Raw genomic sequence first — 23907 nt, 5'->3', positions numbered from 1 at the left:
AGTTGTTAATTCTAATACTAATGAGTAGATGATAAGAAGTCTATATACACTGTGGGACAGACATAGGATGAACTTAAGAAGGCGTAAAATCGATTACAGAAACTTCGACTCCAATTTAAGCTGTGGCGGATGTGGTTTTTGTATGAACTAATGATTCCTTTGTACTTGATGACTGCCTGATTTCGAATTCCAAATACAATACGTCCATTAGTGGTCATTTATTTTTTCTTGGTCTAAATTGCGTCATTTCTTGGTTTATTAGTTTGTATAATAATTCAAATACTTCTAATTACCACAATATCTAATGCTCCATAACTTATCATCGACTACAGGAACAGGGATATGTGCTTTGTATGACCATAAATTGTTAGGATAGGAACAAGGTTAGGAAAAAGCCAAGAGCAGTCATTAGTGAGTCAAGCTATTAGCTTTTAGTGTGAGCTGTTGGTAGTCTGTGAGATGGTTTTAATTATGACCATTTGTCTTGGATAGGAGTAGCGCTCCCATTTTTACTTGGTTTTTAATAGATTATAAATAGGTAGTATGAGGAAAATACCAGGCCTGACACTTTAAAACTCCCTAATTACTAGTTATAGAGAATTTCTCTATAGTCACTGGTTAATGTTAAGGAAACTATCCAGATTTGATTACTTTAAACAAGTCGTCTTCAAGACATACCAACTTATATTTCATCAACGATGGTATGACATAAATAATCCGCGACAATATGTAGGAAACCGTGAAAAGAAGTACAACCTAGCGAGTTGTCTTCTGGGATTTTAAAGCTGATTTACATAGGCGACTAGTATCTCCTGGGATATTATAAAACACTAGGTAGCTTTATCGTGCCCGTTCAGCATAAGTTAGAGATATGCATCCAAGAGTTCATGCGATATGTGACCCTTGACATCACAGCGAGCAGAATACTATTGGTCCAAAATTATCGGCTTCCATTGATTTTTGTCATAATTCTATTACCAGGCAGGTAGAATTGAAACAGGAACAAAGCTTTGATAAAATATCTACATCAATAATTTACCTATTAAGTAGTTGTAATGTAGAAGAGTTTATTCGATGAATAAAGTAACGTGGGAATAGTAAGCAGAGATGGATAGTGGCTAGCAGTGGAATCCAGAACGCGCGTTTCGTCCTATTTGGGACTCGTCAGCTGGATGTACCTGCATCTCAGAGTTGATGTTCACTCAAACAAACAACACTAAATGAATTTAAACTTCACCCCATCGCACAAGCAAGTGGCTATCAGGACTCAGTGGCCGAGTGGATAACGCGATGGCGTTTGAAGCGAGGGTGTTGGGTTCGAGTCCCAGAGTGAACATCAACTCTGAGATGCAGGTACACCCAGTTGACGAGTCCCAAATAGGACGAAACGCGCGTCCTGGATTCCACTGCTATCCACTATCCATCTCTGCTTACCATGCTTGTGAATTAAGGCTATATCGAGGCAATACGCACAGTATGCACATATGCCAATTAGAGACTAACCAGTTGCAGTCCTAACACATCGATGGGAAGATTCAAACAAACAACACTAAATGAGTTTAACGTGGGAATAATTATTTATGAGGTTGATTAGCAAGGTATGGCGATCGGTAGCATAGTTGTTTGCGATGTTATTAGAAATACTCATACATGTAGTGAGCTTCAATCCGTCATCTTTAAAATCCCAACAAAATATTTAAACAAGGTCAACCACAAAGTTTTATAGAAAAATATACAAGATATGTACAGATTTATCCCTCTATTTGTTTAAGCTTCTCAGGGTTATTGATCCCAAGGCGGTTACGTGCAATTTCTAACGCAAGGAACTGTATTCTAGGAACTTTACAAAAAATGTTTTAATAGAAAGATATCATACCGATGCAAGTGTTTTCTGGGAAGTATCCTTTTGAGGCATCAAGTCTCAATAAAGTACCAAAGTTGAAATCTTCAACTTTTCCTTCAAATGCATTGCAAAATGCTCGCCATTTCTAAAAGATCAAGAATAACTCCATCACATCATTGTAGGGGGAAACAAAGATAAAAAACATAGTTCCTAAGAATTTTGCAGTCACTGTAGTAACGAAGTTCAGTGTATCTGCTACTCGACAAAGCGTTTAGAATACGTAAACCAACAAAATTAACAGTAGATATGTGTTAGAGCAAATCAAACGGGAAATAAGGTCGAGCTTTGGTGAAAGTCAGAGTATATATATATATATATATATATATATATATATATATATATATATATATATATATATATATATATATATATAAGAAAATAAACTCCTAACCCTTTCAGGCTACAAAATAATCGAAAACAATGGTAGTTTTTAAGAATTATACATCTATCATAGGAGTATGTTACTGGCATGGAGTTAATTTTTTCACTATACTTTTTAGAAATTAAGATGTTTAGTTAGATTATGAAACTCGAAAGCTAAATATATCCATAGGCTGATAAACAGCTTATGTTTTAGTTTTTTGAAATATGGCAAGTATCCAGAAAACCTGAAGTATACTAAACAAAATTCGCTCACAAAATATACAGCTTGGTGGGACATTAATGCTATACGACAGAGAAAAAGATGAGATGTGTTATAAACCAGAAGACATTAATCCTTCAGTTTGACTAGGGCGCCGCATTTACACACAAAGTATATATATGTACCAATTTGACAGCCAGTTATACTGGTATATTTGTTTGTTTCTAGAGTTATTAGTAACCCCAAGGATTCAACACATAGTTAACTTAGGAATTCCTTTTACAATGATCACGTTTGTGGATAATTGACATAAAGTGATAAGGAACTTACTGCTTTTGATTGCTCTGATTTCAAAGAATCTTCAGAAATAACGTCTAATTGTACATCACTAAACTCTCCCATAAATTTGTCGAATATAACATCATCTAGGGCAGTTAGTTTTAATTTTGAGGGGTCAGAGACTGAGCAAAGTAAGCGAAAATAAGCTTCTGCATGACGGAAACAATGTTCAGCCCATTGTATCTCAATATTTGGCTAAATTATACGGAAGTAACACATTCAATAATTAAAGGATAAAGTTAGTACGTTTGAAATATTTTAAGTTGATAAATTATTCACTATGCATTTAGATAATGATAATCAGAGTTATGTTTGATGGGACTATTCAGATAATGATGCTGTTGTAAAGTGTAGGATTTAATAAACATGTGAGTGTAGTAGCTAATGTTCAATCAAAATTAAGCTTGCCACTAAAGTTATTAAAAACATGGCTCTAACCATACTGATTATGTTTCTTAATTAATAGATTATTTTTTAAAAATTGTTATTTTCATCGAGAACGAATAAGCTCAGTTGATAATACTAAAAATCAGCTTGACTTTACAGTGCTAGGACTGCTGCCCTTCCTTTTTCTGAGAATTGTCTGTCATCGAAAGTTCTATCCTTTAACTTTCAGAGTATATGTGATTTTAAATACTTGGTAATGCCAACCAAGAGAATAACAGTGAGTTATACAATAAAATGATGCAACTAAGGAGTTGGATTTATATTTGAATACTAAGTTCTGGGTTACATCTCTAGTTAAAGTAAACGATGACACTTAGTCGATAGTACGGTAGAAGTTTCAATTTGTGACCCATTCTATATGGAAATGGATTGAAGATCCGTTCAGAGTGACACTACTAAATTAAGTTAGTGAGTATATAACAGACTTTATCATTCAAAGTTCTTTTCTTGGATTATTTGTTGCGCACGGGTAATTTTTGATACAACTGTCTCTCGTTATAAATTTTGATGAAACAAGAAGAGGGATAGGAGCAGAATAATAATGAATTGACTTGTTTTGTGGATTTTTTACCTGTTCACAAACTAAAACAATAGTATGAATTTTTAACAAACTGAAAACTGAAGTCGATTGCAAATACAGAAGGCTTCTAAGAATCGTTCATACGGTTAGTTATTCAAAGACTAAAAATATGAATATTCTACAGGAGAAAAATGAAAAGCTCAGGATTACAGGTTTTCAGATGAAAAATTTATGTTATAAGTTGCATTCTAATAACTGCAAAAAGACTGATTAGTGGGACGAGAATGAGTAGAACTATGATAAAATCCTAGAAGAAAAGTATTTTTAAATTGAGGCCAGGAACCAAGATGTCACTCAACTAGTGATTGAAAACTGATTTTAGCAGACTAACTAAAGACGAATAGCAGTACTAACTCAAATGAATAAATTCAGTTTGAATATTTTGATGGTTTTAGAGGGAAATAAGAAAGCTGGACTAATTTGGCTATCGATTATTTGTAAAAATCTAACTATGAAGGCCGTGTTCAGAGTTTGACAAGTGCACAGTTGAAGAAATGCACTTTCAGCAGGATGGACTTAGAGGTAAGAATGCTTATAATTGGGGGTGAAAAGTTTTTAGTTACCATACCTAACGTACAGAGATATTTCATTGATTACCGATTTCATCTTTGTTCGTTTTGTATTTGTCCCAACCGTAGCTGCTACCTTGGCGTGGTAGTCAGACTTGCATACTGCGATGACTCGAACGAGCTATATTGGCTGGAACACATGTTCCTCTAGGTCCTACCATGCCAGGAAGGTTGGTTGGAGAACGGTAAGACTAAAAGTATCAACTCAAGGTTCGAGGGCGATGTAGTAATGCTGACTGTAGAGGGATGTGATAGCAGTAAGGTGTTTACCTCGGGTAACCAGCAGCTGCAGAGACTATGAATTCTTATAGCGGAAGGAAGAGGTCAGAAAGGGCACACTCTTAAAAAGGTCACACTTCACTTTACCCCATGGATTTCTTGTCTCCAGTGGCAAAGTCTTTTTGAATGCATAGCTAACACATTCAAAAACTTCAAGCAGTCATTCCTTTGGCACTGCAGTCACGTATATAGGTCCCTAAAACCGCCACTAATTCAGCTTCTTCTCCAGGTCCTTCGAGATTAACCATTCTTCCACAGTGTGGACAGCCAGGAATCGACAACCCACCTCAAAGAGCACCCGGGATCATCTCGTAGGCGACCGAATTACTCACCCACCTCTTAATAATTTTCCTATCCCTGCGACTAATCCTCGTCATATACCTTTATCACAACTTGTCAACAATGCTAATGATTCGAGTTCACGAAATGTTATTCCTGGTCTCCTGAAACCATATACTGGAACTTTTAATGTTTGGACCTTGTGTCAGATAAAAAACAGGCTTCTTTAGCTATAACACTAGAATCTCGTGCTATCGATATATACTGCATCTTCAAAACGCGCGTACATGACCCAGGTACGGCCATTTATTCGACTTTACCTTGTAAATATAAAGAACCGGCACGATTTACCCTTCGAGTATATGAAGACCCTATCCCAGCAGCCTCGCTGGTGTAGTTATAGCATTAAGTTCAAAAGTAGTACAGGGTATGTTAGACTGGATTCCAAAAGATATTCATTTGTGCGCTGTTCAACTAAACAGGACAGTAATAACTAGGAAAGATATGGATACATGTAGTTGCCTTTTCATTGTCGCTGCCTACACTCTCATTGATTGCAGATCAGATGAATTTTATGGGAAGCTATTCAAAAAGCTGGACGCTCTGATGTAGTAATAGTGGCAGGTGATTTTAATGCTTAAGTAGTCAGAATAAACCAAACTGAAAAGCACTTAGGTGGATCTTAGTGTTGCAGCTCAACGAACGGACAATATAGACCGTCTGTTGCAACTATGCTCAGATAACCGTCTCTTTCCAGCAAAACCCAACTTTAAACATAAATAGAAACGTCGTCTGATGTGAGGACCCCCACAATTGACTAATCGATGGATTTAAACAGGTCACATTGGCATTAGCGATCGTTGGGGGGGGGGCTCGACAGAAGATTATCGCTCATTCTAGAGCACATTTTTAGACTCGACTAATGCTCTAGTTTGACCACGTATTTATCTACGTCTTCTTGGACTTAGAAAAGCCACAGCAAGAAAACCCCTTGGAGTCCTCCAACTTAATAGTGAAAAAGCTAATAATATATTTCAGTAATAACTAGAGCAGAAGTTAGTCAACCGTTAAAGTGATATCCACCCCAAGGTAACTCGGCAAGATACACAAAAAGCTGTGGAAACAGCAGTGATACCTACTAGTAACTTAAACCAAAAGATTAGGAAAACTTAATGGATTTCAGCGGCGTCCTTAGAACTGATAAATGCTCGGGAAGTCATCCCGTCTTACTTTCGACACGATGAGGAGCAGAGGCCGACTAAACAAAGGTTGATCAAAAGCGTACGTGATAATCGTGAGCAGTGGTGGGTAGTGAAAGCAAAAAATATGGAATAGACACCAGCGATAGGTAACAGCAGACAATTTTTCAGACCTATCGAGAAAACGGGTATTGAAAATTTGGCTGTTTGTGAAACTGTCTCTGAAAAAGACGGGACTACTATCCACTCTCAATTCACGAGATTGGACTGATGTGCAGAACACTTTACGCAACAGTTCAACTGGCATGCAGTCACACTTCACTAACCCACAATCTCAAAGCAACCTGAAGGATAAGCTGATGTAAGTTCTCCAAATCTTAGTGAGTTTTAAAAGACTATAAGTAATCTAAAGCGAGGGAGAGCAGCAGGGTCTAATGGACTAATCCCTGATATTTTTAAAGGTGATGGTCCAGTCTTAGCGGTTAATGTAACCATCTTAGCCAAAATCTGGGAACTCAACGTAATCTTATCTCACTGGTTTCGATCTCAGTTTATAAGAAAAGACAAAATTCCTATTATGACAATCACAGGAATCACTTTAATTAATATAGTATCACCCCACGACAGATTATGGAACATAAACATACTTTCCGACTTTAGTTGTCTCCCTTGACCTGAATGCAGAGTTCGGATCCGTTGATCATGAGGTTCTCTGGAAGTGTTTGTAATTGAAAGGCGTACCAAAGAAGTACATTAACCTTGTACATGCTCTCCACTCGAACACTATTAGTCGAGTCAGAGCTTATGGCGAACTGTCATCGAAATTGGTCACTTCAAGTGGTGTTTGTCAGAGCTTTCCCCTCTCCCCATTTTTATTTAACCTTGTCATTAACATGCTTTTAGAGATAACGCTTTCATCGTCCAAATTTTCAGGAACTGATGTTCAGCCAGGAGATTGACCGGTTGACAAAATGTAGAGTCTTCCAACCACCTTAAGCAACAATGCATGTATGGGATGGGGTTTTCCCCTTCCAAATGTAAAATGTAGCTTTGGAATCGGGTTGTGTGAGCGCTCGAATTAACGACAGGGAGTGAAGTAGTTGGACATACCGTCCACTTCACTCATCTTGGGTTCAGAAGGCTCGTTCAGTTTTGCCGACTAGCGTCACTTGTGGTGTAGGTGGTATATTTGTCTACTGAACAAAGGACGAGTTTACTGTGCAGCAGTTCGCTCTATCCTACTTAATGGATGTGAAACATGTCCATTAAGGGTAGAGGATATTCGCAGGTTACTGGTATTCGATCACAGAAGTCTACGAAATATTGCTCGTGTATTTTGTGACCGTGGGGTAAGCAATGCCCGGATTTGGAACAGGATACTAAGTAAATATGGGGAATCGGTTAATGAGGTTGTAAGTGTTCATCAACTGAGACGGTTGGGACATGTGTTACATATGGTCGACCACCGCCTAATTCTACTGGCGGTGTTTTTTAGTGCAGAAGTAGGCTAAGAGGAAGGTAGGGACGGTCTAACCAAAACATGGAGTCAGCCCACGAAGTCATCGACAACCGGACTGAGCCATTTTAAGAGGTGTAGACTACTTGGTTGGGGTCTGCGTGATTGTCGTAACCGTTGGTTAGAGACTTTGGATGATATGGCTCAAAATCGCTAGCAGTGGTGCAAGTGCGTCTTCTCTTTGTCTTGCACGAGATGTCGAGTCCCCTAGACTAGTGGCCACATTGAAACTTGGTGGGTAGAATCTGATCTCCACTAACAGAGACCTGATACACATGACATTGATCACTACCTAGCGATCAATCAATTGTAAATAGGTTCTTTATCTCCCCCCCCCAGATTATGAGATTCGAAATTCTCCACAACTATTCCCCTATTTCATGAATTTATGTTTTCCCGAATAGTATCTTCAATACCTAATCTTTCTCATCACCATTCATACTGTTAATAGTCCTAATATTCTGGCCTGACAGTTTTATCTCTGTGTGCTAATGGGATATGGTAACTAGAACCGACGTAGATATGTACCAGGTTCTACGTTGTGGCTGACTTTTATGTTCGCTATAAAGATTGAACACCACGAGGTTTTATGGGAAGTCCTTCAACTTAACAGTATAAGACGGAGTTATCAAACGGGGATTGTTTGGCTATTTTGATATTTTTGTGTCGAACCCAGGAAGGACAAAGGTGAAGCCGATAACTACGGTAGGATTAACAGACAATGTATTGTTCCCAATAGTTTTCCGTAAAATACGTCTGAAAAATAACCGATATAAACGAAGAAAAAGAATTGGTTGGGTTCATGACAAAAGCAAATGTAACGGAGTCCTGCTTAAGACACAGTTTTGGTCAACGAATGAAAGTTAGACAGTCAATTTCGAGTCAAAAAGGAAGATCTGATGCAATTGAATGTAAAATACTGGATAAGAAAAAACAAAACTCACATCATTCACGTATTTTTCGGCATCAGACGAGATCATTTTCAGTTAACGCTGCAAAAGCAATAAGTCCTGTTAATGATACTGAAAAAGACGAATAATACTTGGAGAAACATAAAGAATATGCATATGAAATCCATTTAGGAAGTCGATTATGACAGGAACGGTTCCAAATATGAATCACATATGATAAATAGGAAACTATCGAAGGGGTGGTCAATTGGTTCTAGAAAACAAATCACTAGAGTAACACTGAACAAAATCAAACCCAGCACTGAGTTCTAGGGATGTGTTACTATATTATATAGATAAACACATTCTCTGAGTTTAGACTAACAAAAGTGGGCAAATTTTTTATCTTCAACAAACAGTTAACTCTGATAAGCACTCATGTCAAAGATGTGTGTTATAAAAAGTAGTCGTTTTTTAAGTAAAATATTCATATCTTATGGATTTAAATCCTTAGATCTTATATTCCGAAACTACTTAGCTGGTTATAATGAATTAATTCGGCTAATATACGAACTGTTCCCATAAGTGACCTAATGCACTGATATTTTAGTCACATTACCAAAAGACATTGGTGTATTAAAATAAACTGACTTCATGAGATACTGGGTTATACGTTTTTTATAGATATAATTATTACATTTTAAGATGAACTAGTTAGACACATGGTAGAGAATGTTTATTTTAAAAAAAACCTTACCCCTTTTCTATTCCATGTCAATGAATCGCCAAAATTCTTATATCACCTGTATTTTTATTTGGAGATCGTCCTAATTTATGAAGACACCTGATATTTAATTTAAGTTGGATAATTGGCCGTGACCAAAAGAATTTCAGTAGAACTTCAGCTATGCATATTAGCTACTAGGGCCATCATTAATTTACTGATTAGACAACTGACATAAGCCCTTGGTTTGCTATGAAGTAGAGAGTGTAATGGATTGTAATAATGATTTTGCTTCAGATTTCTATGTGCTATGGTTGAAACATAGCCTTCAGAAGCGATTTCCGTGACTTTGGAGTTATACTAGGTCTGTATAGAATTCTACTCAGAATATATAATTTAAATACCCAATAGATACTCAGAGAATTTTCAGACCTATTAAAAAGTATGATTTTAATGAGTTATTTGAATAACAGAGAAGTTGGAAGTCATATATAGATTTTCTAGTGGTGGAGCTATGAGTGATAATAACGTATGACATCCTTGTACCTTTGAAAAAGACAGTTTCTAATATATCTTATCCCTTTGGTTTATCTGAGTGGCTATCAGATAAGCAATATTTCTGTGCTATTTATTCAGCCAACTCAGAGTAGTATTTTGATATCTCTATTGAGTGGTCAATAGCTAGAGCACAGTGAAGAGTGTCAGTTTTGTACATGACAAGATCAGCAGCAAAGATGCAATCATATAGTACAAGGCCACTACTTATTTGGATAGTTGCGTTGTGTTCATTTTAATAATTTCGCTAATATCTGCTCGATTATTTAAATATACATTCAAATATATTATAGTAACAATGGAAAAGTAATAAGCTCAACATGGGGGTAAAGGCACACTTTTGGGACAAGATTAGAGCAACTGAAAAGTAGTTTTTAGACCATCATAAGGGAGGTCTGTTAATGGGTAGTCTATGAAAAACAATAGTACTGGGAGCGTGGACCGGTTTATTGTAAATATCGAGTCTACTGACATTTTTTACAGGTCACTCAGCCCGTAACTAGGATAAAATATATCAACTCGCCTGCTCATCGTTTTGAAAATTTGTAAGGACGCAAACGAATCTTTAGTCCCTATATTGATCCCAGTTACTGCTGAGAAATTTACCATAAAGTTCAGAGCTTTAACACGAAATGACATCCATTAATATCCAACATTGCTGTGTAGCTATATGGATGAAGTAATTTTAATTAAAAATGTAATGTCTAACTAGTTCTATCATAATATATATATAATGCTATCGCCTTCAGGTTAACGTTAAAATTGAGGAGTTAGGGTTGGTATTCAGTGATACATATATGCAATTTGGAGAGACAAAATAAGGCATATGATGACTTAACAGTATCAACGTTAATCTATGTTAGAAAAAGTGAGTTTACGATATTTTTATGGATTTCTAGAAGAATACAAAGGAGCTTTTACTGATACTTGAGTTTTGTGTTTGCGATTTTCACTGGTTCGTCCGTGAAGTATACTTTTATAAGCATGCAAATCACATTCCTGACCTTGAAGGCAGATAGCCCGGTAAAATACTTTTTGTCTTAGTTTCAATATCTCTATGAAGAGGCTGGTATCAAGTTATTGATAGTTTTGAAACATTTGGACGCCTAATAATGGACTAACTCCGCTAGTGGTTACTACACTCGTACCGCAGATAATAATTTCACACTTTTGAAAAATCATAATTTGAGCACAGATCCGAGTTTTCAACATGCTAAGTTCCAGTTTTTCCACCTACGTTTTTTTGAATGTCATAAAAATTAGTAGGAGTTCAGGATTTCACTCTATTTCTTGTGTGCATTCTCTTCTCCCTTCGCTATTAGGTTGCCATTTTCCCCACGTTCTTGGTGCTCAGCAACTGCTACATTTTTTATTATTGTATTAGGTCTCGATAGGTGATTTCAGTCAAACGATTTTGCAGTGACTTTAAGCTTGTCGTCACACAGTGTAAATGGCATCTTATGTAGTGTGCCTCGGTTAGTTCTATAAGGTCTACAAATTTCAATTTTGTAGATTTACAAGACGTGCATTTGGTCAGGGTACATATATATCTGAAAGAAATTTCGCTTTAACGGGTTCAACTTGATGTCTGATAAGATTTGTTCTGTATTCGCTGTTAAAGTGTACATTTTGTAAACTGGTACCATGGATTCTGATAGGATATATACAATATTATTAACTTAGTCAATTTTCAAATGGGCACTCGTCCAAATGTCATCCCGAATTCCTGTGTACGCACCTTGTACTAAGGGCATATTAGGCATGGATAAATATTGCAAATAACTAGAAAAGCATATTGGTCCAAGCGAGTGTAGAGAACAAAATATCTTTTCAGGAACCTGATGCCTTAATAAAGTCTATGAGTGATGACTGTGACTTGAGACATGAGGAACATAATGATCCCATATAACACAACAAAGATACTATATTGAAATGGGTAGTGCCTTAAAAAACTATCGTGTATTCCTACTAAACATAAAAACGTTCATGGTGGAATCCTTTGTATCATGTTCAACTTGTCACTCGAAGATTATGTAAGCAAACAGATTCTTTCTCGGATATCTTTTCGACTGTAAATGAAAAGAAAGATCACGAACTCAAAGTTTCCAGGTACTAAGGCATCAACAGAAAGCAAAAGTTATTCAAACTGGCAAATAGCAACAAAAATGTACCATATCTTCTGCTAATAAGAGCATAAATCTGTTCCTTCTTATCAGAAAATATGAGGATGGGGGTTTTCATTAACTGGTGCTCGTGATATTTTAGCGATCTTGGTATCAGATGTACATCAACACAGTGAGAAAAGTGCAGGGTATATTTAATAACACATTCGTTAGTGTGCCTCGCTTTTCGCTCATGTAGATGTTTTTTAAACTCAGGTTTGTGTAGCGATTTTAGTTGGGTGGTTAAGAGTTCACCCTGAAAATCTTAGTAGTATCAAGAAATTGTAGCCCAATTGTTCGTTCGCTTCTTTATTTTGAGTGAGAATTATTATTATTATTATCCCCTTATAATGTTAGGAGTATTTGAGCTATTGTACTAACTAGGAATTCCCGAAACAGTGTAAGTTAAGCCAAACAGATCTAGGTGAGTACAAACGAACGTATCGTATTTGGAGTTCTTAATAAGCGGGTAATTAATTACAAAGGAATCGTTTGTTCATACAAATACCATACTTTTATTAAGCTTTGAGCATCATATGTGTTTGAAATTGAAATCGGGAGCTCCAACTGGCCTTCTCCACATGTCATGGGTTGAACTACCTACTTTTAGTTTCGATTACAAATTGTCCATTGTGTGAGCAAGGTGTGTTGACTAGATACCCTTTCTTTCGTTTTCCTCTTTCTGGATGTAGACCATCAACGTTGATGATCTATGTCGAATGATTGGAGGCCTACTCGAGTTAGACGGGAACGGTGTAACAAACAAGCTACCTTCGAAGTCACACCTCGTGATCAGCACCTTACGTGGATTGCACCATCGACGTATCAAGGGACCATGGATGCTCTGAAGACTATATAACACAAAGGACGTTATTACAGGAATATATTAGTTAAAGTAGATACAAGCGAAAGTAGAACCACTTCCGCATGGGCCAGTCCATGGCGTATGATTAACTGATGCGCGTTGATTGTCCATGACCTTAACGGGGATCTATTATCTGTTAGATATTCAGTGACCCAATAGCCGGGTGATTTGGCTAGGACTCGATGTTATTTCACTGGCACCACACGCTCATTTGTGGTTGATTTGCAAAGTTGTAAAAGAGCAAGCTACAAAGCTAATCAGGTTGTGATTACACCAGTAACAGAATTCTGACCTCATAAGTGAGAGGAGAAGACTCAGAAATAGTTGTAAGCCACAATTTAAAAATTAGTATGCACCGTAATGAAACATATTTTTAGGGGATTCGCACTTTACTAGGTCTTCACTGCCCTGCCAAAGGTAAGTAACCGATTATATACCCCAACTTTATGAGACCTTTCCTGAATTACTCCATTCAGCCAGTTTGTCTATGCTTTATTAAAGAGGCACTCTATTTTGTCCAGAGAACAAGTGATAAGTAAAGTTTTTTCTCAATCTCTCAAACGTGGAGATATTACAACCTCTTAAATCACCTTGCTGTGTGGAATGATTCTGTATCAGCATTGCGTATGTTAAGGAATAACTTAGGCGCGAAATTGTAATGTCTTTCTATTTACTCCATAAATAGCTACTTCAAAAGTCATCAAAAAAAGATACAAAGACTGACTTCAAAGACGCTGCATGTTAGATTCGACACCTGTCTCTAGCTTATCAACGACGTGGCAGACTTATCTGAAGATATGAAATCGTTGCTTACGGAGATTCCTTTGGAAACAAAGTGTCTCTACTGCGACACATATAATAAATACTAGCATAAGTTGAATGACCTACACTTATCACTGAAAAATGAATTTAACAGATGTTTGGTGATTGTGGGTGTACATTAGAAGTTCGAAAAAAGAATCTTGTTAAACGTTCTTTTAAGGAAATAATATCATTGATTAAATTGTAATATAACCCAGGCCGAAATGAGTAATACTATTCTGGAAAGCAGAGGTACAGAAAAGAATTGACTTCGTCTAAGACAGACAAATTGAAGAGGGCTCACTTCATCGAAGCTCCGTAGTCAAAAACTCGGTAAAAGGATTTAGAGGCCGTTCTTCATAAATAGTAACGAAGGATTTCCGGCTGATAAACTCTTGATTATGATGCTCAAGAAAACTTAATCACAGTGTCAATGGCCCCTGTTTTCTTTGTGGTGTGGAACTAATGAACCATGGGGACGATAAGGTTTGACAATCTAAGTGCTAAAATGTCGTGGAATGAAGATTTCGTCCAGATAGGCTGAAAAGCCTACTCTCATTCTGATGTACATATTCAGTGGGAGTTACTGGTGAACATTATTCCGTGTTGTGCCAGTGAATCTGTCATACAAACTATTCGTAAATTTTCCCGGAAACCTGAAAATAGCTGATAACTGACTCTATAACTGTACTACTTCCCGAATAAAATGATTGTTTCGTTACATTCAGTGAGTAATGCCTTATTTGTCAACAATTCAAACCTATTGTCTGACCGTATCTGATTTTATTTAGTTGTCAGTAGTTTTACTGAGCCTCGCTTACAGTATGGAAATGTGTCATTTTCTCTCTCACTTCACACAGATATGAATAATTTGGGGCGTATCAAAAGACAAACCCGAAGAATCGTTTCGTGATTTAAAGTTTAAATTTCAATAAAAATACTTGAGAACACTGAATCAACATCTTTAGAATACAAGACTTATAAACAACAAGATCATGAGCTTTGGTGTCATTGATACTCTCTAAATATATATGTCAAACATATTTAGTTATCGGTTCGTCGAAATATGTTTTTATTCCTGACAGCTTATTAAGTAATTTATGACAGTTCAAGTAATAAGTGTCCCCATGTAGATTCATAAATATCTTTCCCCTTATTCCACAAACCTTTAATTGCACCTAGTTCCATGTTATATTCCAGTATTTCAAACATATATGAATGAAGATTTATTTCACAGTTATGGTGGATTTACTGGTTGGTAAAAGTAGTCATAAAAATGTGTTGGCTTATTACGATGTTCAATATGTCACTTGAACAAGGTGAGTTACTCTGGACTGGAAGGATGCAATAGTCTCTCCGATTCATAAGGCAGGATCAAGACAACTTTAATTAAACTACAGATCTGTCAGCCTCACCAATGCCGTAGTCAAAATAGTGAAAGAATAGTTAGAAAGGTCATGATGACATTCGTGGAAACAGTTTTTTAAACAGTGGAGGACATGACTCCATGAAAGGTTTATCTTGCACAACAAATCTCCTTATAGTAGATAGATGGACAGAGTCTTCAGCCAATGAACAATGAGTGGATGCTGTCGACGTAAACTTCAGTAAAGCATATGATGAGATGCTGAATAATAGGCTCTTCTTGAAGGTGGGAAATATAGGAATTGTCGAACCTTTTCTAAAGTAGATCAAAGATTTCTTGGGTGGTCGCAGATTGAAGGTAAAAATAAGTCCCCAACGCTCTTTCCGGAAACCGGCTCCTAGTGAAGTACCACAAAGGCCTGTTTTGCGTTATTTGCTTTTTATACTGCGTGTAAAGGAACTCCCACACATAGTTGAGTCCTCTTCTCTGTTTAATGCTGATGATGTAAAAACCTAGCTAGAGATAACAGGAGTTGGAGATTAATGTGCACTTCGGGAGGAATTAGACGTTCTGGTTAGTTGGTCTAAGACATAGCTGATGCTTATCAACTCAGCCAGGTGTGTCTACTTGCACATTGGTGATGCAAAGGCGAATGGGTAGAGCATGGGAGAAAAGCCAATGCCTGAAGTCCGGTCTCGCGATAACCACAGAAAAATAGTAAGCCACGAAGCTAAGAACACAGCATACTGCGGCGCAGTTGCAGCTAAAGGGTTCAGAGCTATATGGGCTTCAAGACGGACATTTATTAAATAAGGTATAAGTATATTTACTACAGTGTACGCAACGTTAGTGGGATCCAAACTTAAAAACAAAGTTCAGGCCCTGAACCTATATAAAAGGTGACTGAGACATCTTGGAAAGAGTACAGAGGAAGCTACTTGTGCAGTCCCAGAACTCCAGTGTTTACCATAAGCAGAGCGGCTTGAGAAGCTAGAACTTTTTACTCTATCCTGCCACTGATTGAGAGATGATCTGTTTTTTATGCACAGAATACTATGGAAGAATTTTGTACCTAATATTTCATCTCTCTTCCTTCCTGATAGATCAGAACAACTCATAGGACACAATGGGCTAGCAAGAAGGCCGAGAACTAGTAAAAGACCTGTGGGATACGGGTTTTGACATCAACTCATATTATCCACATAACCCCTTCTGATAACTCATAAACTGTTGGAACCTGTTACTCAAAGAAGTGATGTCCACACCTTCAACTGCTTTATTCATGTAAAGACTAAAGACTCTCAGAAGCTTACTAGAAAGGGACCGACACAAGCTGTAGGCCTGCTACCTTCGATACAAAAGTTTGAAATAGTTCACAGTACTAGCTCTCTTGGTAACAGGATAATCATCATGATTTTAACAGTGACGACTATGTACTGAAAGTTACGATTCAAAAATAAAACGTCGGACTGACATCAACTTATGAAATTAGATAAATAGACTTGTCTGGGGATATGGTAAGCCATTCAACAAAGTAACAGGTAACTCCTATAACCCTTAAGAATTGGTGATGCTAGGTTGTTTAAAACTATATGGTGATAATTTCAGTAAATTAATACAATGTTACTGAACTACATTGTGTCATAAGTAGGCTACAAGTTCTGAAGAAAAAGAAGTAATATTCATGTAAAGCTTCACAATAAAAGCCAGTTATTAGGAAACATTATGTAGTTCTAAGCTGTTCACGCCATAAATCCTGTGGATACAATGTTTTTAAGTGATTTGCTCTATCATCAGCTTAACTGAAGCTGATGAATTTATTGATGAACAATTCTCAAGACTCTGGTTACTTTTTCCAGGGTGTCTAACCAATATTTGCCTAAGATGTGACTTATTAGATTGTGGTTATCTAGTTATAACATCATTTAAGATAGTCTGCTAAATGCTTGCGGATCAGGTCAGAATAATATCTTCCGGGGATCAAAACTCATCATCTGTATTAAAATTCTTGGGGGAGTTACCATCATTCAGAATATTGACATTTGAGTTTTCAGGCGAATTTGCCAGATTTTTAAACTCTTAATCCTACTGTAATACCAATACTTTGAAGGCATTGTTCCTCGTATCTCTTACTTTTGGGACTTTGTATTTTCAGCATGACTATTCGTATTACTGTCACATCCAAGTGCACATAAAGTATCATACCTAAATATCTTAACTTCTAAACGGAAAAATAATCTCAGGTCTGATAGTGTTTTATTATTCAAATTAGTTCTAATTATCAACATCACAGTTACTAACCCCTAGTCAACATACTTTGTGCCTGTTTGTCGCTCTTAATCTTAGAAGCAATGCATTTAGAACAGTTGTTTAATACATGAAATTTATTTAACAAGGGATTTTCAAGGTTTCTGATTGAGACACATACAAAGTACAAAAGTGAGACATAATTATTTCCGCAATATTCATGGTTCCTAAAAGAGTTAAAAAGATACTAAACGGAAGGCTTGATGGTTTCTCATCATTATCACATACACTAGTGGGGTAGTGATGACGTGGCCAGTCAGAAGTTTAAACCCAACAAGTTTGTCGTTGACAAACACTCTTCTGATAGCTTGCTATGTTTAGCAGCGTCTGGTCGTCTTTCCTTACAATAAGGGACCATGAAGTACAACATAGTAATAAAGAAACAGAGTACAATCAAAATTTCGGTTCCCCGTTAACTTCATCGTTCTTTTTATCGTCTTTTCCAGCCGCCCTGGAAAAGAAAAAAAGAAAATGTAAGTGCATGTCGAAATAAACTCGTGCGCGAGTAAGGATACAAAGCGGGCAACAAAAGGGTGAATAAACTAATACACTTGAGGAAGTGTAAAAGCGATTAAAAAGATATTTTTTGTTTTCTTTTAAAAAGAAATCAAATATACGCCTATTTTTTAAAAAAATTTGTTTTTTTAGAATAAATATATAAGTATAAGCATATTCAAAACTTTTTTATCATATATAGTTCAAAGGAAAATCGAAATAAAGCAAATTGTTAACGAGTGTCTTGCGTGCAATAGTCGTTTAAATGTTCTGGGAATCCTACTCTTCTTCCAGAACGCGTAGTTCTAGGTTTATTTTCAGATACTGCTTATGTATCAACATGTGTGTTGGCTATCGGATGAGGTATTGCAAGTGTAGGAGCCGAAACATTCGATTGTACCGAAAGAAAATCGACGAGGATGGGATTTCATTTTAAGTTTGCTGCTTTGATTTGATCGATGCTGACGCTATTAATAGTGCCGTTCTTATCGACTGTATAGTACTTAAGTTCGCGCCGAAGAACTTTAAAAGGTCCTTCGTATGCTGATTCAAAAGGTCGTCGATGTGAGTCTCGACGTACGAAGACATGTGTACTATATCGTAAGTCGGGTTGAACGAAAACATCAGCTGATTGAGGTCGAGTGGAAAGAGGTTTAACTGAACGCATTGCGTTTGTAGGTCTGCTCGTGTAGGGGTTTAGATCCATGTTCATTTAAGAAGATAAGGGATCCACTAATTCTCCTAGAAGTCGAAGCGTCGTTCCATAGCCGAGTTGAGCTACCGTGTAACCAATGTCAGCTTTCACTGCATTGAGAATATCTAGTAAGACGAGTAGAAGAGCCTTGGTCCACTGTAAGATATTCGCAGCTGATAGCGAAGCTTTTAGCTGTTGGTGAATGCGTTCTACCAACCTGTTTGCTTATGGGTGGTAGGTGGTCGTTCGGAAGCGTGTGATCCCTAAAAGTGTGGTCAGACAACGGAAAAGTCCAGATTCGAACTGGCGTCTGTGGTCTGTAGTGATAGTTGAAGGGCAGCCGAAATTAGTTACCCATCGTTCAACGAAGGCGAGGGCCACTGATTCAGCAGTTATGTCCCTAAAAGGTACTGCTTCTGGCCAGTGAACAAAACGGTCTACACAGGTCGAAAGGTAAGAGTATCCCTTTAATAATAATAATAATATATTCTGAAAATAATATTTACAGAATTCACACCAGTTTACAGGCATGATCAGATTGTTATAAAAATCAACATTTAATGTAGAGAACAAACATGAATTATAAGAAAGTTTTATGTTTGCTGGTTTAGTAATTGATAAACAGTTTAAATATGGCATATATCACGGCAAGCCAATGCAACACCAGGGAACTTGTCATTTTTTTATTAAGTGGATAGCCTGATGATTGAATCGGGCAAAGGTACTACCAAATCCAGATGAACATAGTCGAAACGAGCATCAGGAGTTTTGAACGAGCCCAAGGGACATTTGTTGTGTCTAATCACCTTAGATTTCTGGCAGCTTACACAGGAGCGTGCCCACTCCCTCACGTCTTTATTCATACCAGGCCAGTAAAACCGTTCTGCTATAAGCTTGATGGATGCACGCACACATGGATGAGAAAGTTTGTGCGATGTATTGAAGACGTTGTGTCGATAATGGTTCGGCACGATTGAGCGATCCCTACCTGCAGATGTGTCACATAGTAAGGTTTCCTTACCTGTTCCTATCTTTTTAAAGCGCAGTTTAAGGGTTGTTGAGGATAATTCATGCTGAAGATCAGTGACTTCTTCCCGAAGTTGGGCGAGTTTAAGAAGGTCAATTCCTTGGAAACTGTTCAAGAAAGTTTTACGAAACAAGGCGTCTCCAACTAGATTGTTTGCTCTAGAAATGTGTTGTATATCTGAAGTAGACTGCGAAATGTAGTCCAGTTGTCTAGACTCGCATGGTCCGTACTTGTCTGAAGATGAGTTTAAAGATAAAGTAAGAGGTTTATGATCAGTAAAAAGGGTGAATTCTCGGCCTTCGATAGTGCCGAAAATGCCATGCCGTACAATGCATAGCTAGGAGTTCCTTACCGAAAGTGCTGTACCTCGATTCAGTGTCTAGCAACCGTCTCGATAAAAATCCTAAAGGTTGCCAAGAGAGGTAAACCGATTGTGATAAGACTCCTCCGATTGCTGAGTCGGATGCATCTACTGCCATACTAATAGGCGCTCGACTGTCCTGATGTGCCAGCTTGGTTGCCTTTGAGATAATTTCCTCAACTGTGGAGAATGCTTTTCCCGCAGTGTCGTTCAGATTAATGTATTTCGTATATCCACGAAGTTGATCGGTTAGCGGTTCCATAAGGGACGCGCATTCTGGTATGAACCGTCTATAGGAACTTGCAAGAGCGTTAACTGTGCGCGATTGCTTGATTGTGGTCGGTTCTGGGTAATCCAGAACGATTTTCGAAAAGACAGTTGTACCTTTCAAGGTAGCTATCAAATCGTGAATGTGAGGTAAAGGGTAACGATTGGGAATGGTTTTTACATTCAAACACCGATAGTCACCAGTTGGACGCCAATCGTTGCTGTCCTTTTTAGGGACGATGTGCAAAGGAGATGCTCATGGGCTGCTCGGCGGGCTTTCAAGAATACAGGTGGTCCTGTAGTCGTGGTGTGGTGTGAAAAATTGCTGGTTACACACGGCAATTTCGGTTGCGGTTGGTATATCCAAGAGTACTTATCGGGTAATGGTTGATGGAATGGGTCTATTGCGTGCCTACTTGTGACTGGAGATAATTTGCAACCAGAAAAATAAGCTACAAAAACAGATAAATTAGTGTTTCCGTCTATTAGCCTTCGTTTGCGTGTATCAATGAGTAGATTATGATGTCGTAGCAGGTCTATACCGGTGATTGGCATAGAAACATCTGCAACCACGAAGATCCAGTGAATGGGTTTGCGTTAACCCTTGTTATGGTAGACATACATTTTACCATATGTAGCGATTAGCTTTCCGTTTACCGCCTGTAAGTTCAAAACAGATTCGTGAAGCCGGTCGCTAGAATTTGCAGGAAAACGCTAGCTTCAGCGTCACTATCGACGAGGTAGCGAACTTTCGAGACGTATAACAAACGGCTATGTTCGCCGGCTACGGTTGCCGTTAACGCGTGCCGACTGGGAAGTTTCCCGAATTGTTCTTCGTGTCGGTCGGTTTATGGTTCGGATAATTGCAGGGTTTTCTGCGATTTCTGGAAGACTTTCCATACTGGTTATGGTAGCAGTACCAGTGAAGGTTATCCATCTCTCGTCGTCTTGAGACAGATCACCTACGTGAAGTGCTTCATCACAGGGTAGGTGACTGTTTACAATCATTACAAAATCTAAGGTAGCGTGTAAGTCTATGACATAACTCTGCAATGTCATTCTGTATCTTTTGAGGTTTTTCCTTGATTGTAAAAACCTCGGCATTAAAAGACTCCGTGATTTCGAGGATGCGGTCAGCAGATGCAGCCAGCCCGTCTACGGTGTTGTTTTGAAATTGGTTAAGTACCGCTTGCTTGTTGAGGAAGTTTAGATAAGAAAAGTTGTCTAAATGGGCCATCATCGAAAGTTCTTTGACTGATAACCTCTCTCATCCTCAGCAACATGTCTGTCGCCGAACCGTGTTGCAGGTCGATATTATTCAGTCGATTGGTTAGATCCCCGCGTTTCAGAATCGACCGTATTAGGGTTTCGTAAGGTTCCGAAACACCACTAGTAAACATACTAGGTGTGACGTAAATTTTGAGTTCGCTCGGTAGTGCCTTTACAACCGCGAGGAATTGTGAGCGTGAATCAGTCATGCCGTGCTCATAGAAATCGACCTCTATATAGCAGAACCAGGTTTCGATACTGTGCGACCAAAAAGGCATTAGCTGAAACGAGGGTGGTGTAAGAGTTATGATCTTAAGTAGCTTCGGAGTCTGTTCTGTCATAGTGAACTTGAAGTATAGGAATGAACGAGGGGAAATAGTCAAAAATACAAAAAAATGTCACAATATATAAAGAAATAGAGTAAGGCAACGATCTATGAAGTCCCAAAAAGGAACAGACTTACAGTTTAAGGATTGGTGTACCAGATCATGTTAGGTTCACTAATAAAGATACCACATGTTTTGTAGTTTGACAACATTTTACCAGTTACACCTATTATTGAATCGCGCCAACCCAGTGAAATCAAAAGTCAGAGGCGAGGAGGTTGGAAGATATATTTGATAGATTATCAATATATCGAGAAGTGACTGATCTAAACTTGCTAGTGATCTCAGGAGAAGTTGAGCACGGTGTTCCAACTCTTGATCTGGTGCGGATGCATGACCAAGCGCATTGAGCTAGGTGAGTACATTAAAATTAATGTGGTCAGCATCCATTGTTGAACAATTACAAAGCTATTGATTTTGAGGGTTTAATTACCGCTAAAACTTATTGAATTTAATGCTGATAACGAAGTTTAATCGTTTTTTTCACTATTGATTTGTTGTTTTTCAGAATTGCATTGAGTAAACTCTCCATACTTTTTCTGTTATACAACATTTGACTTCTGTCAACTAATTGAAAGGCTCAAACCTTTCTAAATATCAAGTTCATGCAGATGAACAACTTTGCGAATTTCTGAATATGGAAGATTATGTAGAAGTCGCATTACTATCTACACTGACCTATCGTATCGTGACAACTAACAATAATACTTAGTACTTCTGAATAACACATTTACGCTGGGGATAGAATAATATATTCAATGTGAATAGAAATAAGTTAAACATAATGAGCACGTCTGCAAGACTGAGCCATGACATCCGATTGAATGTCTGCACGTCCACCACTGCCGACCTTTTTCAAGTGGTAAATGTCGAATATACATTTTTTCAGTCATTATATGCTTGGCTTCGGAAACGTGTGGTTAGGAAACAATGCCACTACAAGTATTCATCTGAATATACTGTCATAGTGAGAAAAGTTATACATACAATACAGCATTCTAGCGAAACATCTAAACTGATGCAATACTACAAGTTTTCGTAACGAAACTGATGCTTATGAAGCAAACACTTATTAACTTTTTGATTTTCACAAACAGTCACCCGTTAAAATCGTTGATATACCTTCCCATAAAAGTATGAAGACGAAAAAAAATTGGGCAAAAGTTTATTGATGCATCATTACAATTGGTACAAAAACAGCAACATTTGATGCAGAGAAATCAGTTTATAAGTTGTATATATAGTGAAATCAAAAATACAAACACAAAGAAATTTTTGCAGTCAACATATCTTGTCACGTCTCCACATTTTGTTACATTCCAAACCGTATTTATGATCGTAAAGAGGACTGCACGAAGATAAGTGTTTGAGAAATTGCAGTCTTACCTAGTTATTGATGATGCCTAAGTATAAATTGTCGACTTTCCTTCCCACCATCATAACAAAGTATTCACCATATTTCTCAATAATCTGTTGTTTGCGCATCTTTTGGCTTCGCTGAATCCGTATATACTGTTCTCTCCGTCTTGGTAATGATGTTGTAGAGTTATTATAGAAGTTATGTGTGTTATTTATCTTCCATCGGCTGCATTGTCTAAGAATATGATGAGCTATTTAGGTTATTTGTTTCGTAATTGATTAAGCTTACCTGTAATAGTTTTCTGAATACTCTCTTAGTTCAGCATTTTGCCGCAATATATCAAATACTAGCAGTCTTGTATAACAACCTAAAATATACTTTCAGACAATGACATTGGAGAGTTGAGCTTTCATAGTCTTCACATCAGCAGCAGTAACTTGCTTACCAGTTTGATCATTATTAATTTCTTTTAATTTATCTGCTGATACTGATTGTAGTATCACCGGCTTCAAATTTTCTTTTTCTTCCGGGGAGAATCTTATTGCTCATGGATCACAAACCATCTATGAATTACTAGAAGGATGATTGTGAAGCATCTTGTATGATTTTATGACATATTCCTCACCGTCAAATTTTACACGGAACTTTGATTGGCAGTTTCGAAACTTATACCTTAAACGTCAC

General features: G+C 37.5%; 1 protein-coding gene across 1 annotated transcript; it reads right to left on the bottom strand.

The window, feature by feature from the left end:
* Positions 1–2774: 2774 nt before the first annotated feature.
* Smp_029230 (hypothetical protein) lies at positions 2775–8674 on the bottom strand (the record flags this gene model as incomplete). The annotated part of the gene is made up of 2 exons (XM_018799006.1): positions 2775–3020; positions 8639–8674. The coding sequence occupies 2 exons, from the start codon at positions 8672–8674 to the stop codon at positions 2775–2777; spliced, it is 282 nt and encodes a 93-aa protein (XP_018650839.1).
* Between the last annotated feature and the right edge of the window lie 15233 nt (positions 8675–23907).

The sequence above is a fragment of the Schistosoma mansoni genome, chromosome 3, assembly GCF_000237925.1.
Source record: "Schistosoma mansoni strain Puerto Rico chromosome 3, complete genome".
NCBI classification, from domain to species: domain Eukaryota; kingdom Metazoa; phylum Platyhelminthes; class Trematoda; order Strigeidida; family Schistosomatidae; genus Schistosoma; species Schistosoma mansoni.
This window is presented reverse-complemented; position numbering and strand designations above follow the sequence as displayed.